Source organism: Petaurus breviceps, unplaced genomic scaffold (assembly GCF_028583685.1).
Source record: "Petaurus breviceps papuanus isolate PSGF00001 unplaced genomic scaffold, PetGlider_PUasm1.0 129, whole genome shotgun sequence".
Classification (NCBI taxonomy): Eukaryota; Metazoa; Chordata; class Mammalia; order Diprotodontia; family Petauridae; genus Petaurus; species Petaurus breviceps.
In genome coordinates, this window is record NW_027185665.1 from 921724 (window position 1) to 939174 (window position 17451).

Below are 17451 nucleotides of genomic sequence, written 5' to 3' on the forward strand. Positions count from 1 at the left end.
ACTGAGGCATAGAGATCCACTGGAAAAGTCGAAAGGGGTATGGGAGAAAATATGGGAGAGAGCAGATTGGAGGAGGGGATATCCTGTGGGACTGCTATTTTGGGGTGAAATAATAGGGGAAAAATAGTAGGGGAAAAATGGGGAGAAAATTTGTAACTCAAAATCTGGCAGAAATGAATAATGTAAATCAGAAGTTAATAAAGCATTAAAAAAAAGATCTTGAATATTTGCCCATCTTCAAAAGACTCCTTGAATGAAGGAGCTCGGTACCTTGAACTAGGTACTACTTCAACTCATCACTTCTTAAGTAGGTTGGCAGCTAAATAAATACAGATTTGGGCTGGTACACTCAAAAGGTAGCAACTTGGATTAAAGGCATTGGGTCCAAACTAGAATTGTGTCCAAAAGAAAAACTTGTCCTTTTTGCCTAAAGCTGGTCCCTATCCTTTGAAGGAAATAACAAGTGCATGAAATGTGTAGAAAATGATAAAAAGCAGTATGACATAAGGCACTAGGTTTTGAGGTTCAGATGATAAACAATATAGCTATGGGAATAGAAATGAAAAGTTTTGTGGAGGAAATGGGACTGAAGTTGATCCCTGATCCTTTCATCTCTCTACCCTCTTCCATACCAAATCCAGAGATGTACCCATTTGCTTATACCTATTAGGTGGCATTATATGGTTAGGTAAACACAAAAAACTTTGTGATATGTGACTACTTTAGCATCCTGGAATAGTCATGATGTCACAGGCTGTTGCCCCAAACAGTGATAAGTTTCTGGAAGGGAATTCTGAAATTACTCTATATAGTACATTGCTAGGCCCAGGTGGCTACAACTCAGTGTTCCTTGATGTTTGCTAAACTGATGATATCCCTGATAACATTCCACTGTTTTGTGGAATGCGTGCAGGGGGAGGGGCGGTGAGAGGGGGGTGTCAGTCAAATAAATAATTGCAAAGGATTTTCAACAGGATAGGCTGATGGAATTTTGGTGCTAGAAGGGAAATTGGAGGGAATTTAGTCTACTACTCTCATTTTAGAATGAAGTGACTTGCCTAAGGGCACATAGCAAAGAAGCAGTTAAGCCACAATTCAATCATAGGTTTTCTAACACCAAATCTAGTGCTCTTTTTTTTGCTACCATAGGATTTTGAAGCACTTTTTGGTGGGGGTGGGGCAGAGGAGGGTAGAGATGAACAAGTCTTCTTTATTCTCGGGTCGACAAAATCAGTGTACCCACTGGTACATTCAATATACATGATTTTAATGTTATCCCTTTTGGTTTTGGGTAATATATTTTTATTTTGAATTTAAACACCAAATAAAATGGTTATTTCAATTTACACAATAGAACAGAAAAGGAGAATTATTAAATTTCAATTTACTCTTATGTATCTTTCTTTTGAAGCATATAAGTTCAACATGTAGCCTTGAAAGCTATCCTGCTTATCTCTGCTTCTTTCGGACATTCCTTCTATTCTTTTCTCTGCATTAAAAAAGAGGCCTTAATGAATCCCCTTTTCTTTCCCTTCTTTCTTTTTTCCTACTTTATTCCTAACCCTCATCCTTATTGTTAAAAGAAAAAGAAAAGGCCCTCCTAACAAATAATATGCAGAGTTAAGCAAAACAAATTCCTCCCTTGGCTATCTGAAAAAAGTATTTCTTATTCTGCACCTTCTGTCTGTCATCTGTCAGGGGATGGGAAAGTGAAACATTTCATATAAAGAGAAGAAATCATGATAATAATTTATATTTATAGTATTCTTTATTGAAGAACTTGACCTACATTATCTCGGTTGAAACTCAAAACCTGTGAGGTAATTGACAAGGAAATTGATAGCAGAGATGTTAAGTGAATTGTCCAAGGTCCTGAAACTAGTGTCACAGATGGAGATCAACCCTTGTTCTCTTTGAACCTCAGATTCCATGTTCTCCTTTCTATGCCAGGGGACCTTTCAGAAAGGCCCCTTCTTGCCAGAAGTGGATATGTGCATTTGATTTTTCAGTACAAATTGACCTTGGATGCATGGTGAAAGGAGGTCTCTGCAACTGAAAGATTCAGCCCTGGGAATGATGGGCATTATCCTTTATGTCCTTCTAAGTGCATTGGAAACATATTTTTCAAAAGTACAGACAACGAGGTCTGGTAGCTCAATAGAGGAAACATTATAATGGAAAGAGGACACAGTGATTGAAAGGATGAGATCTTTGTAAGACAAGGCATTTTTGAACTTAATGCCTTTTTTGAAAAATCTGTCTGAGGCTTCTGGAAAAGCACACTGCTTCAATTTTCCCATTTAATTAACTGGTCAATTTACAAAATGATCCTGGATATTGGCCTAGTTTTTGAAAGTGATTTTCTTCAGGAACCCTTAGTAGCCTTTGCTCTGCACAAAGAAAAATGACAACAGCAAAATGATAATCTGGACTCTGACAGTTACTCAAGCAAAACTCTAACTCTAGGTATTACATCATCTCACTAAACTTCAAGAGGTCATGGGATTTAGAGATAAAGGGGACCTTAAGGATCTGCTGGTCCAATTCTCTCATTTTACAGGTGAGGAAACTAAGACCTAGATAGGTTAAGTGATTTGCTCAAGGCTTCTCAGGTGTGAGTGGCAGAGCGAAGATTAGTCAGTCAATAAACATTTCTTACACACCTACTATGTGTCAGGCATTGTGGTAAGCATTGCAAATAGAAAGAAGGGCAATAGTACCTGCTGTCAAGGAGCTCAGGGTCCAACAAGGGGGACAACATGTGAACGACTATGCATAGACAAGTCATATACAGAACAAAAAGAAAATAACAGAAGGAAGGCACTAGAATCAAGGTGGGATTTTAGCTGGACTTGATGAAATCCAACAGATAGAGATGAGGACATAGAGCATTCCAAGTGTGGGGTAGGCAGAGGAAACGTTTGATTCTGGAGACAGAATGTCTTGTTTGGGGACCAGTGAAGAGTTTAGTGTCACTGGATGGAAGAGTGTGTTGGGGGAGGAGGAACGTAAGATGTAAGAAGTTTGGAAAGGTCTCCTGTTAATTTCCACCAACAACAGTCCCTCAATATTCTCTATTGTAAAATGAGTTTTTTTTTAATGAGACTAGATGCTTTCTAAGGTCCCTTCCAGCTTTTAACATAGCATAAATTTCCTCCAGGCTTAGGATGAAAAGCTTCTGCCGAAGTCCTATTCAACTAAATTCAACAAACATATAGTAAATGCCTGTCACTTTCAAGACACTATACTGAAGCAAAGATGAAATGGACCTACCCTTAAGGAACTTACAATCTAGCAGGGCAGCATATATGGTACAAGTAACTGCAGTAAAAAGCCAAAAGTAGCAAGTACATAATAAGTGATACTTGTTATAGAGGTACAGATTGTTTTTAAAGGTCAAAGAAAAGAGAGACCACTTCTAGCTTAGATCTGGATAGGGTTCAAGGAGAAGGTAGAGTTTGAATTAGGTCTTCAAATAACAGCTCAGTTAAAGTATGATTTTAAAAGGTTTAAGTAGAAAGAGGACAAGCTGTGGGGAAATGATAAAGTCAAGAAAATGGAATTTCTTTCAAGGAGGTTGAGTGGTTCAGTTTGCTTAAATGTATCACTAGGGGAAATAAGAGTAAGTAAGATAAAGCTAGAAAAGTAGATTGGAGCTAGATTTTAGAGGGCTGCATATGCCACCAGCATAGAGAGTTTGGAGTTAATAGGGTAGGTGTGTAGGCAACCATTTTTAACAGGGAAGATACATGATCAAGGCTGTGCATTAGGAAGATGAATATATATAATAAACCAGGAGTGGAAAAGATTATACTGGAGGAGTTAAGTCAGGAGAACACAGCAATCATCCAGGCAAGAGGTAATAAAAATCTGTTCTATTAATAACAGTGAAGACAAAGAGGAGGCAACTGATTTGGGAGATTCTAAAGATAGAAATAATTCTTGTGGAAACAAGGGAGTGTGAAGAGCAAAAAATAGCTCCTGAATTCTGATTGTGAGTTACTGAGAGGAGATAGAATAGATGTGGGGGGAAAGATAAGATTGTTTTTAAACACATTGAGTTTGAAGTATTGGTAGGACCATCTAGGAGATAGTTGAAAATGTGAATTGAGGTCAAAAGAGAGACCAGAGCTAATGATGTGGCTTTTAGGAAGCATCCTTATAGACATAATAGTTAAGTTATGGATGTGAATGAGATTATGAAGAGGGAACTTCTAGAAAATGGGTTCTTAACTTTTCCTGTGTTACACTTACCTTTAACAGTTTGGACAGGGCTATAGGCTCCTTCTTTCAGATTGATAAAATGCATAGAATCATAAAGGAAACCAAAGGTTAGTGGAGAAAAAATATGTAATTTTTTTCCCATCAAGTTCATAGACCGACATATTAAGAACCCTTGGCAAGAGAATGAGAATATAGCTTAGAGAATATGTCTGTATTTAGACGATAAGAAGAAGAAAAAAGTCAGTGAAAGAAATTGAGCAGGGGTAGAGAAATGGAGCCAGGAGAATAGAATGTCATGGAAATCAAAAAAAAGAGAGAGTTAAAAGAAGAATGGAAAAGTGGTCAAAAGTACAAAATGTTTCAGAAGACTGGGGAGGGGGGATGAGAACATAGATGAAACTTTTCATGGAATTTAGCAATCAGTTACTTGGCAAATTTTTATGAAATGTTTTTATGAGCCAGACACTGAAGATACAAAGACAAAAAAGAAATGGTCCCTGCCTTCAAGAAGTTTACATTATATTAGAAGATATAACATGTAAATATAGAAGTGTATTTACATATATATATATGTGTGTGTGTGTGTGTATGTGTGTATGTATATATGTATGTGTATATAGATATAGATATAAATAAATAAATTCTGATGCCAAGATGGTAGAATAAGGAAGGAACCTTCTGAAGCCCTCCCAAATTCCCCTCCAAACAACTCAAAAACTGCCTCAGAATTGATCTGGGAGTAGAGAAGCAGCTTACCAGCATGGCAGGAAAGGTCTGTCTCACTGGAATGGGAGGGAGGTCCAAGTGCAGCAGCAGTAGTTAGCCTCACAGCAGGGGGGGTTGTAGCAAGGCTCCAAGCCTGGGTCAATCCATGAGGAAGGCCCTACTCTCCTGAAAATCAGGGCACTCTAGGCTAGTGAGCAGTCTAGGCAGAGGAGCAAGGCTCCACCCCAGTGACCCCACCCCAGCATAGACTACCATTGAGGCCTTGACCCCATTGCTGGCCAGTAGTGAAACCTCGCTCCAGGGCTGGTCAGTAGTGAGACCCTGCTCCTGGGGCCTGCCAGCAAAGTGGTTTCCATAGCAACCCAGCAGCAGGGCCCTACCCTGGGACATGCCAGTAGCTAAACCCATACCTAGGGGAGGCCAACAGGGACCCCACTCTCAGTACAAGCTAGTGAAAGCAAACCCAAAGCCTCAGCACTAAAAGCTTGGGACAATGCAAGAATAGAGTCCAATTCTTGAATAAAAATAAGTCACCAAAAAAAGCAAAAAAAAAAAATGAGCAAAAAAACCAGTACTTGACTATAGAAATTTAATATGGTGATAGGGAGGATTAAGGCATAAACTTGGAAGAGGACAATAGTGTCAAAATGGCTACATGTCAAAATGTAATTTGGTCTCAGAGCCAAAAAGAATTCCTGGAGAAGCTTTAAAAAGATTTTAAAAATCAAATGAGAGAAGTAGAAGAAAAGAAATGAGAGTATTATAAGAAAATGATGAAAAAAGAGTCAATAGCATGGGAAAAGATTTACCAAAATTTATAAAGGAAAGTAACTTCCTAAAAAATAAAATTAGCCAAATGGAAAAGGAAATACAAAAGCTCACTGAAGAAAATAATTCCTTAAAAATTAGAATTGAGGAAGAGGAAGTCAATGAATCTATGAGACATCAAGACACTATACAACAAAATGAAGAAAAGAAAAAGAAATTGTGGAATTTCTTATTAAAAATAAAACTGATCAAGGGGCGGCCAGGTAGCACAGCGAGTAAGAGCACTGGCTCCAGGGTCGGGACGACCTGGGGTTCGAATCCGGGCTCAGACACTTAGCACCTACCCAGAAACACCTGGCCATGTAACCTTGAGCAAGTTACTTAACCCCAATTGCTTAGGGGTGACCAGGTGGCTCAGCGAGTAAGAGCACCAGCTCCAGTGTTGGGATGACCTGAGGATCAATCCAGGCTCAGATACTTAACACCACACCCAGAAATAACTGGCTGTGCAACCTTGAACAAGTTACTTAACCCCAATTGCTTAAAAAAACAAACAAATAGATAAAACTGATCTAGAAAATAGATCCTGGAGAGATAATAAAGTTATTATGTTACCTGAAAGCCATGATGAAAAAAAAAAGTCTTGGCATCTTTCAAAAAATTTTTTTTGTCTTTTGGAGGGCAATTGGGGTTAAGTGACTTGCCCAAAGTCACACAGATAGTGAGTGTGTTAAGTGTCTGAGTCCGGATTTGAACTCAGGTCCTCCTGACTCCAGGGCCAGTGCTCTATTCACTGTGCCACCTAGATACCCCTGAGAAATTGTTTTTTTTTTAAAAGCTTCCTGACATTAGAATCAGATGGAAAAATAGTAATGAAAAAGAATCTCCTGATCGCTATTTGAAAGAGATCCCAATATAAAAACTCCAAGGGAATACAATAGACAAGTTCCAGAGCTCACAGATTAAGGAGAAAGTAAAGCAGCCGAAGTATAAGCAGCAAAAAGTAACAATTACAATATCATGGAGCTGCAGTCAGGATTGCACAGGATTTGGCAGCCTCCACATTGTAGAACCAGAGGGCTTGGAATATGATATTCTGAAAGACAAATGAGTTAGAGTTACAACCAAGAAAGACCTACACAGAAAAATTGAATATAATCTTTCAGGCAAAAAAAAATAAACATTTAATTTTGTTTTGTTTCATCCCTTCTTTCTCATTGTTCAACCAATTGGTTATACTCCTTCTTTACAACTCGACTAATGTTCAGCATGAAGGTATTTGTAGATCCTATATTTGATTGCATGCCACCATGGCAGGGGGGAGGGGGGCAGAAGGAGAGGGAGGAAAAGAAAATTTGAAACTTAAGGGATAGTGGAACTGAATGTTGTAAACTAAAAGTAAATAAATTTAAATTTAAAAAAATTTAATTAATAGAGGACTTTCAAGCATTCCTAATTAAAAGAGCTGAATAAAAACTTTGAATTCCAAATTGAAGACTCAAGGGAAACACAGAAAATGAGAGAGAGAGTATAAAAAATTCAATAAGGTTAAACTATTTATATTTCTATATGGCAAGATAATATTGGTAACTCTTAAAAACTTTATTTCTATAAAAGCAATTAGAAGGAGTATATATAGGGGTGGCCAGGTAGCACAGTGAGTAAAAGCACCGGCCCCAGAGTAGGGATGACCTGGGATCGAATCCAGGCTCTGATACTTAGTATCACACCCAGAAATAACTGGCTGTGTAACCTTGAGCAAGTTACTTAACCCCAATTGCTTAAAAAAAAGAAGTATATATAGACAGAGGGTGTGGATATAAGGTATGGATGGAATGATATCCCCCCACAAAAAAAAAAGGAATGAGAAAGAAAATTGCACTGAAAGGAGGAAGGAGATTGAAGGGTATAAATTATCCCACATAAAAGAGGCACAAAAGAGATATTATAATAAGGGAGAAGATGGGGAAGGGGGGATGGTGGTCAAAACTTAGACCTTACATTTATCAAAATTGACTCAGAGAGAATAACTATATACACTCAGTTGGATACAGAAATCTCTCATACCTATAAGAGAGTAAAAAGAAATGGGAATGGGGCGGCCAGGTGGCTCAGCGAGTAAGAGCACCGGCTCCAGTGTTGGGACGACCTGGAGATCGAATCCCGGGCTCAGACACTCAGCACCACACCCAGAAATAACTGGCCATGTAACCTTGAGCAAGTTACTTAACCCTGATTGCTTAATTAAAAAAAAAAAAGAAATGGGAATACAAGAAGGGGGGGGGGATGATAAAAAGGAGGGTAGATTGGGGAAGGTGGTGATCAGAAATAAAATACTGGTGAGGAGGGAAAGGGTGAGGAATAAGAGGGGGAGAATAAACGGGGGGGAATAGTATGGAGGGAAATATAGTTAGTTATCATAACTATAAATGTGAATGGAGTAAACTCTCCCATAAAATGGAAGTAGATAGCAGAATGGATTAAAAACCAGAATCCTACAATATGTTATTTATAAGACACACACATTAAGCAGAGATACACAGGGTAAAGATAAGGGACTAAAGCAGAATGTATTATGCTTCAGCTGAAGCAAAGAAAGCACAGGTAGTAATCATGATCTCAGACAAAGCAAAAATAATAATAGATTTAATTTTTAAAAAATAAGGAATATATATGTTGCTGAAAGGTACCATAGACAGTGAAGTCATATCAATACTAAACATATATACACCAAATGATATGTCATCTCAACTTTTTTTTGTCTTTTTGGAGGGGGGAAGGCAGGGCAATTGGGGTTAAGTGACTTGCCTAAGGTCACACAGTTAGTAAGTGTTAAGTGTTTGAGGCTGGATTTGAACTCAGGTCCTCCTGACTTCAGGGCTGGTGCTCTTTTCAGTGCACCACCTAGTTGACCCTGGCATCTCAATTTTTGAGGGAGAAGTTGAATGAGTTACAGGAGGAAATAGATAATAAAGCCATATTGGTAGGGGACCTCAACTTTCCCTTCTCAGAACTAGATTATCCAAAAACTAAACAAAAAGAAGTTAAGAATGTGGATAAAATTCTGGAAAAGCTAAATATGATAGATCTCTGGAGAAAACTGAATGAAAATAGAAAGGAATATGTCTTTTTCTCTGCAGTACATGATACCTACACAAAAATTGACCATATATTAAGACAAAAAACAACCAAATGCAGAAAAGCAGAACTAGCAAATGCATCCTTTTCAGATCATAATGCAATAAAAATCACATTCAGTAATGAACAAAAGAAATTAAACATTCATTGGAAATTAAATAATCTAATCCTAAAAAATAAGTGGTTCAAAGAACAAATCACAGAAACAATTGATAATTGCATTAAAGAAGATGACAACAATAAGCCAACATACCAAAATTCATGACATGTAGGCAAAGTGTACTTAGGGGAAAATTTGTCTCTAATTGCTTACACTAATGAGAGAGAGAAAAAGCAGATCAATGAATTGAACATGCAACTAAAAGAAAAAGAACTAGAAAGAGAACAAATTTTAAATCCCCAATTAAATACCGAATTGAAAATCCTGAAAATCAAAGGAGAGATTGATAAAAATTGAAAGTAGGAAAACTATTGAACTAATAAATAAAATTAGAAGCTGGTTTTATGAAACTATAAAATAGATAAAGCATTGGTTAATTTGATTTAAAAAAAAGGAAAGAATAAAACCAAACTACTAGTATCAAAAATGAAGGGAGTGAATTCACCACCAATGAAGAGGAAATTAGGACAATTTTGTTAGGAGCTAATTTGCCCAATTATATACTAACAGATTTGACAATCAGATGAAATGGATGATTATCTGCAAAAATATAAATTACCCAAATTAATTTTAATAAATTATTTTATTTATTAAATGAATATATTTATTTATAATTTATTTATTATATATACTATATTATAATATTTATTTATATATGATGATATTATTATAATATTTATTATATATTATAAATATATTATAAGATTTATAATAATAAATATTTATTAAATAAATAAAATATTTAACCCAATCTTATGAAAAGAAATTGAATAAGCAATCAATGAACTTCCTAAGAAAAAAATCCCCAGGACCAGATGAATTCACAAGTTCTACCAAACATTTAAAGAACAATTAATCCCAATACTATATAAACTAGTATAAAGCCAAGCATGAGCAGCTTTCCAGAAGACTGCTGCTGTGAACAGCTTCAAGGTTCTGATTAGATAGTATAGTGAATTCTCTATTTATTCAGCAGTAAATTAAGGCAAAACATTCATAGAAATCAAAGTACAGCATTCACAATACATAACAACTTATCGCTAAAATGGCCACATAGTTTTCACCAAAGTGACCACATAATTTTAAACAAAGTAAAATCATTTAGTAACTCAATAATTTAGTAAGTCCTTAATTCAATCATCCTTAAGGAGACTTGTCTCCTTAAGGGATGCCAAGTCAGAGTTCTCTACCCCTAGGTCACAGTAAATCATAATCTTCTCAGTCGGCATCAGGCACCCAAGAAGAGATCTTTTCATCTTGACTCAAGACTGCAGTTTCCATGGTTCCTCTTCCATGGTCCCAGCTCCTGCCCAAATCTACACAACTGTCACCTGGGTTCAAAGGCAGGGAGCTCCCAGTTCCTTGTCCAGTTCTTCATCCAGTTCCTTGTCCACTTCCCATTCCATATTGAAGCTCACAATGTCCAGTTCACCTCAAGTCCTTCACAGTTCCTGTTTCTGGGAAGACAAAGCTTAACAGAGCCACAATAATATTCATATACATTGCCAGCACCATCATCAATTCAGTCTCTGCCTGTGAAACCAACACAGACCCACAAATAAGGTCCAAGAGGTCAATACAAATCATCCGTAAAGTCCCAGGACATCCAAACCCTCCTCCAGGATTTCTGTAAACAGGCAACCAGAAAATCCTCTTTCAGGGCTTCCAGCAAGGTCACAGGGTCTTTGTAGAAAGTATCACAAACAAGCATCAACACAGACAGAACAGACAAATATAGAGTGCTAGGATACCACAAGTTTTCTCCTCCACCACAAGAGCTCCCTTCTCAGTTCTGTTCTCAATTCTGCTCTCTCCAGCCTGGGCCTCTCCTTATATATGGTCATTAGCTCCTCTGCCTCCTGTTGCATTAGCAACAGGAATTCACAAGTTCTAGGGTTCACAAATTGTAGGATTCACAAGTTCTGCATCTTAATACTTGATACAATCATGAACTGAAGCAAGGTGTTTACTTCTGTGTTCATTAAATAGTTGAAACAAGGAGTTAACTGCTTCTTTGCTTGCCATTACAACTATTAAGAAAAATAGGTGGAGTTCTACCAAATTCCTTTTATGACACAAGTCTGGTGCTAATACCCAAACCGGGAACAGGCAAAATAGAGAAAGAAAATTATAAACTAATTTCCCTATTGAATATTTACGCAAAAAAAATTTCAATAAAATACTAGCAAAGAGATTGCAGCAATATATCATAAGGATCATATACTATGACAAGTTAAGATTTATACCAGGAATTCAGGGCTGGTTAAATATTAGAAAAAACTCAGCATAATTGACCATATCAATAACAAAACAAAGAGAAATCATATGATTTTCTCCAGAGATGCAGGAAAAGCATTTGACAAAATATAGCACCCATTCCTATGAAAAACACTAAAGAGCATGGGGATAAATAAGTTACCTTAAAACAATAAATAATATTTATCTAAATTCATCAGCAAGCATTATCTGTAATGGGGATAAGCTAGAAGCCTTCCCGATACAATTGGAAGGGAAACAAGCATGCCCATTATCTCTTCTATTATTTAATATTGTACTAGAAATGCAACCTATAGCAAGAAGAGAAGAAAAAGAAATTGAAAGAATGAGAATGGGCAATGAGGAAACAAAGCTATCACTCTTCACAGGTGTTATAATGTTATACTTCAAAAATCCTAGAGAATCAAGTAAAAAACTACTTGAAATTATTAAGAAGTTTAGCAAAGTTACAAGATAGAAAACAAAACCCAAATAAATCATTAGCATTTCTATATATTACCAAAAAAGTCCAACAGCAAGAGATAGAAAGAGAAATTCCATTTAAAATATCTGTAGACACTATAAAATATTTAGGAGTCTATCTGCCAGGACAAATCCAGGGAATATATGAACATAAGTACAAAACACTTTTCACACAAATAAAGACAGATCAAAACAATTGGAAAAATATTAATTGCTGATGGGTAGGCTGAGCAAATATAATAAAATGACAATTCTGTACAAATTAATCTGTTTATTCAGTGCCATACCAAACTATCAAAAATAATTTTACAGAGCTAGAAAAATAGTACAGAATTCATTTGGAAGAATAAAAGCTCAAGGATATCAAGGGAATCAATGAAAAAAATGTGAAAGCAGGTGAAATCCAGACATACCAGTTCTCAAACTGTATTATAAAACAGTAAATCTCAAAACAAACTAAGAAATAGACTAATGGATCAGTGGAATAGATTAGGTATAAATTACATTATAGCCACTGAACATAGTTATCTAGTATATGATTAATCCAAAGATCCATGCTTTTGGAACAGAACCTCATATCTGACAAAAACTCCTGGAAAAACTGGAAGACAGTATGGCAAAAACTAGGTATAGACCAACATCTCACACTGTATACCGAGATAAGGTCAAAAATGGGTACACGATTTACATATAAAGGCTGATATCATAAGCAATTAAGAGACCATGGAAAAATATATCTGTCAGATTTATAGGTAAGGGGGAAATTTAGGATCAAATAAGATATAGGGAGCATTACAAAATGGAAAATAGATAATTTTGATTATATAAAATTAAGTTTTTATATAAACAAAATCAATGCAACCAAAATTATAAGAAAGCAGAAAACAGGAAAAATGTTGCAAAAAGTATCTCTGATAACAGACTCATTTCTCAAATATATAAAGAACTGAGTCATTTATAAAAATTTAAGTCATTCCCCAAAAGATAAATGGTCAAAGGATGTGGACAGGCATTTTTCAAAGACATTAAAGCTATCTATAGTCATATAAAAAAAATGTTCTAAATCACTCTTGACAGAGAAATGCAAATCAAAACAACTCTGAGGTACTAATTCACACCTATCAGATTGGCTAATATGACCCCAAAAAAGTGTTGGATGTTGGATGGGATGTGGAAAAACTGGGACAGTAATGTACTGCTGGTGGAATTGCAAAGTGATTCAGCCATTCTGTAATTTGGAACTATGACCATTGGGCTATAAAACAGTGCATGTCCTTTGATCCAGCAATACCACTGCTAGGTCTATATCCCAAAAACATCCAAAAAAGGAAGAAGGACCTATTTGTACAAAAACATGTAGAGTGGTTCTTTTTATGGTGGCTAAGAATTGGAAATTAAAGGGATGCCCATCAATTGGGGATTGGCTAAACAAGCTGTTGTATATGATTGTAATGGAATGTTATTGTGCTATAAGAAATGACAAACATGATGCTTTCCGAAAAACCTGGAAAGACTCACATGAACTGATGCATAGTGAAATGAGTAGAACCAGGAGAACATCATCCACAGTAATAGCAATATTGTTCAATAAAGAACTGTGAATAACTTAACTATTCTCAGCAAGACTGTGATCCAAGACAATTCCAAAGAACTAATGATGAAGCATACTATCCACCTCCAAAGAGAGAACTGATATCGTTTGAATACAAACTGAAGCATGCTGATTTTCATTTTCTTTTTTCTTTTATTAGAGTCTTCTTGTACAAAGTGACTAATATGGAAGTGCTTTATATAATGCCGCATGTATAACCTATGTCTCTTTGCTTACCATCTCAGGGAGGGGGCAAGGGGACGGAGGTATAGAATTTGGACCTCAAAACTTTATATAAAAATATTTAAAAATAAAAAGTGCATATATATATATATATATATTTATAAAGATACAGAAATGGGAATGAAATGTTCAAAAATTTTGTGTGTGGAATAGCAAGGAGGTCAGTTTACCTAGACCATACTGTTTGTGATGGGATAGTAACGTATTCATCCTTCATTTTTGAAGAGGACCATGGCATCAGGGAAATGATGACTTGCAGTTGACTTGGATTTGAGTGAGGGAGGGCAGTGCAAGGTCACTAGCCTCACTTTCTCCTCCAGAGCCATCTGAGTGTAGTGACCAGATATTCATCAGGATGACTGGAGATGACCCAGGATGCAATGGGAGACTCTAGCCCTTTCAGGCTAAGGCTTTTTCAAGTCCTCATTTAGAGTGAGGTAATACCCATTCAGTGAATGGACCCCTTTAAGAAATGAGTCAAAGGATGGCTTCTTTAATTAGAAAAAATTAGGGATCATAATAATAATCCTGGAAAGGAAGGTATGAGCCAAGTAGTGAAGGGTTTTAAATACCAAGTAGAGAAGTTGTATTTGATCCCAGATGTAATAGGAGGTGACTGGAGTTCATTGAACAGGAGAGAGGTATGGTCAGACTTATGTATTAGAGAAATCATTCTCTTAGCTTTATGGAGGATGGATTGGAAAGGCAGAGACTTGAAGTAAGGAGACTAATTAGGAGGCCATTGCAAGAGCCCAGGAGAGAGAGGATGAGGACTTGAGCTAGAATGTTAGTCATGTGAATAGAGAAAAGAATTTACAAGTCTTGTCCAGTGATTGGATATGTGGGATAAGTTGAGGATGATAGCAAGGCTGTAAAATTGGGTGACTGGAAGGATGCTGATGACCTCAATAGTAATAGAGAAGTTTGGAAGAGGGGTAAATTCTGTTGAGTTTGGGGTAGCTATTAGACTTCCAGTTGGAAATGTACAGTTATCTGTTGGTGATATAAGTTTGGAGCACAGGAAAATGATGAGGGCTGAATATATAAGTGAAGGAGTGTAATTAAATCCATAGGAGCTGATGAGGGTCACCAAGTGAGACAATGAAGACAGAGGAGAATGCCTAGAACAGAGCCTTTGGGATGTACCCAGAGTTAAAGTGGGATATTGGATATTAAGAAGTAATTGGTGATCTTAGAGCCATCTCAGTTGTATTGGGAGCTGAAGCCAAATCATCTCAGTCTTCTCAATAGTGTAGAAAGGTCATTTGTTGATGAGGAGTACAGGAGATATAAAGTTAAGAATCTGAAGATGGAGAAGAAAGTTCACGAAGGTGACTGCAGGAAATGTGATAGGAAGAAATTAAGTAGTGATTGAAAGAGCTCACAATTTAATGGGGGAGACAGTAAGCAAAGCAATATATACAATAAATATGAAATAATTAAGAAGAAAAGCACTGGAATTAAAAGGTTTTGAGAAAGGCTTCCTAACAGATGGGTCTTGAAGGAAGCCAGGGAAGTCAGAAGGGGGAGATGAAGAAGAAATGATGGAAGACAGACAGAGAAAATGCCCAGCGTCAAGAGATGAAGTATCTTTCTTGTTCATAGAACAGAAAAGAGGACAATGTCACTGGCTCAAAAAGCAAATGGCAGGGAATAAGGTATAAGAAGACTGGAAAGATATTTAGGGAGAAGGGGAAGTATTAAGTTATAAAGGACTTGAAAAGTCAAACAGAAGGTTTTTATATTTGTTCCTGGAAGGAAGCCAGTGGAATTTATTGAGTAGTGGAAAGACATGGCCAGACCTGTGCTTTAGGAAAATTGCCTAGGCAGATAAATCGAGGATGGATTGGAGTGGGGAGAGACTCGAGGAAGGCAGACACATCAGCAGGCGGCTGAGGCATGTTCAGAGGAGAGAAAGGAGGGTATTCAAGAGATATTATAAAGCTGAAATTTGCAGACCTTGGCAAGAGCTTAGATATGGAGATATGGATATGAGAGATAGTGAGGAAATGAGGATGTGAGTATGAAGGCCTGGGAAGATGCTGTTGCTTTTGATAGTAAAAGGGAAGTTAAGAGTGGGAGAAGGTTTACGTTAGAAGGGAAAATAATGAGTTCTATCCTGGACATCTTAAGTCAAGCATACAAAGCATAATTCCTTTTTTCTCTCTGTCTCTCTCTCTCATAGATCTACCTTGCAGCAAGGACAAGCTATCACCCAGTTTCTGCCAGACACTGAAAACTATGGGCAAATGTTCTATCATCACTCTAAGAGCTCAGTGCTGCTACACGTGTGCTAAGCCTCACGCCATCCCACCTCGACAGCATGAAAATCGACAGGGCTTCCGAAAATCCAAACTGCTCTGAAGCCAGAAGGAATCCATCCTCCACCAAAGACAGCAACAACCTGCTAGACATGATGAGTTCTGGGCTCTGGGTTAATTTTATTGAGGTTTCAGTTCATTGATTTTATTTGAAACTGGGTCATTAAAAAAATTCTATTGTGTTCCTCTCTCCTAAGGAATGTTGTTGAGCTGATATGTGCTGATCCCCGGCAGAAAGGTATGATGTCTGTTCATGTTAGCTTTATGGATTCCTGCCATTCTTAACAGGGCTGAACTTCTAAGAAAGGTACCAAATTGGACAATTCTATAAAGTCTTATGTCTCCTTAAAGAAGATAAGGGGTCCCATATTTCCATTCTACCTCAGGCATGCCAAGACACAGAACTGTAGTGGTACAATGAAATCCTACTCATTTCCCTTGATGAGTGTACCCTGTTCTCTCACCTGGCCATCAAAGCTGTTTAGCATCCTCAGAGGGATAATTTATAGGTCTACACCTAATCCAGACTGAGGGAAAAGCTTTATCTGACCAATATCCAATAGAAAGCAGAATGGAAGATTTTTTTCTTCACCAATCCCCCCAAGTCCTTTGTGTGGATTGTGTGTCAACCTGAGATATTAGACTAATGGAAACAAACTTAAACTGAATGTTGAGGAAATAAGGAATAATTGTTAAATACTGGGAGGGTCTACCAAAGGTGAGGAAAAAAACAAATAAACCTGGCTGTCTGAAATACACACACACACACACACACACACACAATATGTATTGATAATTTTCATTATGAAGTAATCTGCTTCTATCTCTCTCTGCTCCAGGAAATATCCTTTCACTAGGACAGAAGGGGTTATCTCTTTTCTACCTATCTAATTCTACCCCCAAGCTTATTCCTGATAAAATAACTTCACTGTTGATAGACCTGCTGTGGGTTACCTTGTGCAAGTTAGTATAGACACATCATTAGCAACCTTGAGTTGAAGAATTATATGCTAGAGGATGGTCAGTAAAAGTGAAATTAAACTTCAAAAAGAACAAGGAAATTGTGTAAAAGTAAGAACCTGGTGCTAAATTCCCCAATGTAGTAGAAACAGCTTCCTCAATTATCTCCTCAGAGAGCCTCAGTATTTAATGACATACTTTCCAGCTTGATATAGACTAAACTGCATTAGGAAATGAATGAGTAATACCTGTTAATGACAATAGGAAGTTTTTTTAAGTTATTTTTTTCCTGAGAACTGAAATAAGACTTTTATGGTTAGAACTGCTATTTTGGGGAGCTTCTGGCAGAATGTTCACAAAATAAACACAATCATCCATGAGAACAGGTTGTGGTGAGTAGTGCAAAATTGATAGTTTCAAAAATAAAGAACAATGAAGCTTCAAGTAGACCCTCCATAAACATTTGTACAGTTCAATTCAACAAGCTTCTACTCTGTACTAGGTTTCATGCTTGGAGCTGGGAACAGAGGTAAAAACTAAATATTCCCTGATCTTAAAGAGTTTACATTCTACTGGAGGGG

The 17451-nt window shown here is 37.0% G+C and overlaps 1 protein-coding gene across 1 annotated transcript in view; it reads left to right on the forward strand.

Annotated features, from left to right (window-relative positions):
• Nucleotides 1-16285, forward strand: part of LOC138173525 (A disintegrin and metalloproteinase with thrombospondin motifs 12-like) — a 594307-nt gene extending 578022 nt beyond the window's left edge. The window contains exon 19 of the mRNA XM_069103549.1: nucleotides 15775-16285. Coding sequence (XP_068959650.1) covers nucleotides 15775-15953 — 179 coding nt within the window. The 3' untranslated portion in view covers nucleotides 15954-16285. The remainder of the gene's footprint in view (nucleotides 1-15774) is intronic.
• The last annotated feature ends 1166 nt before the right edge of the window (nucleotides 16286-17451 follow it).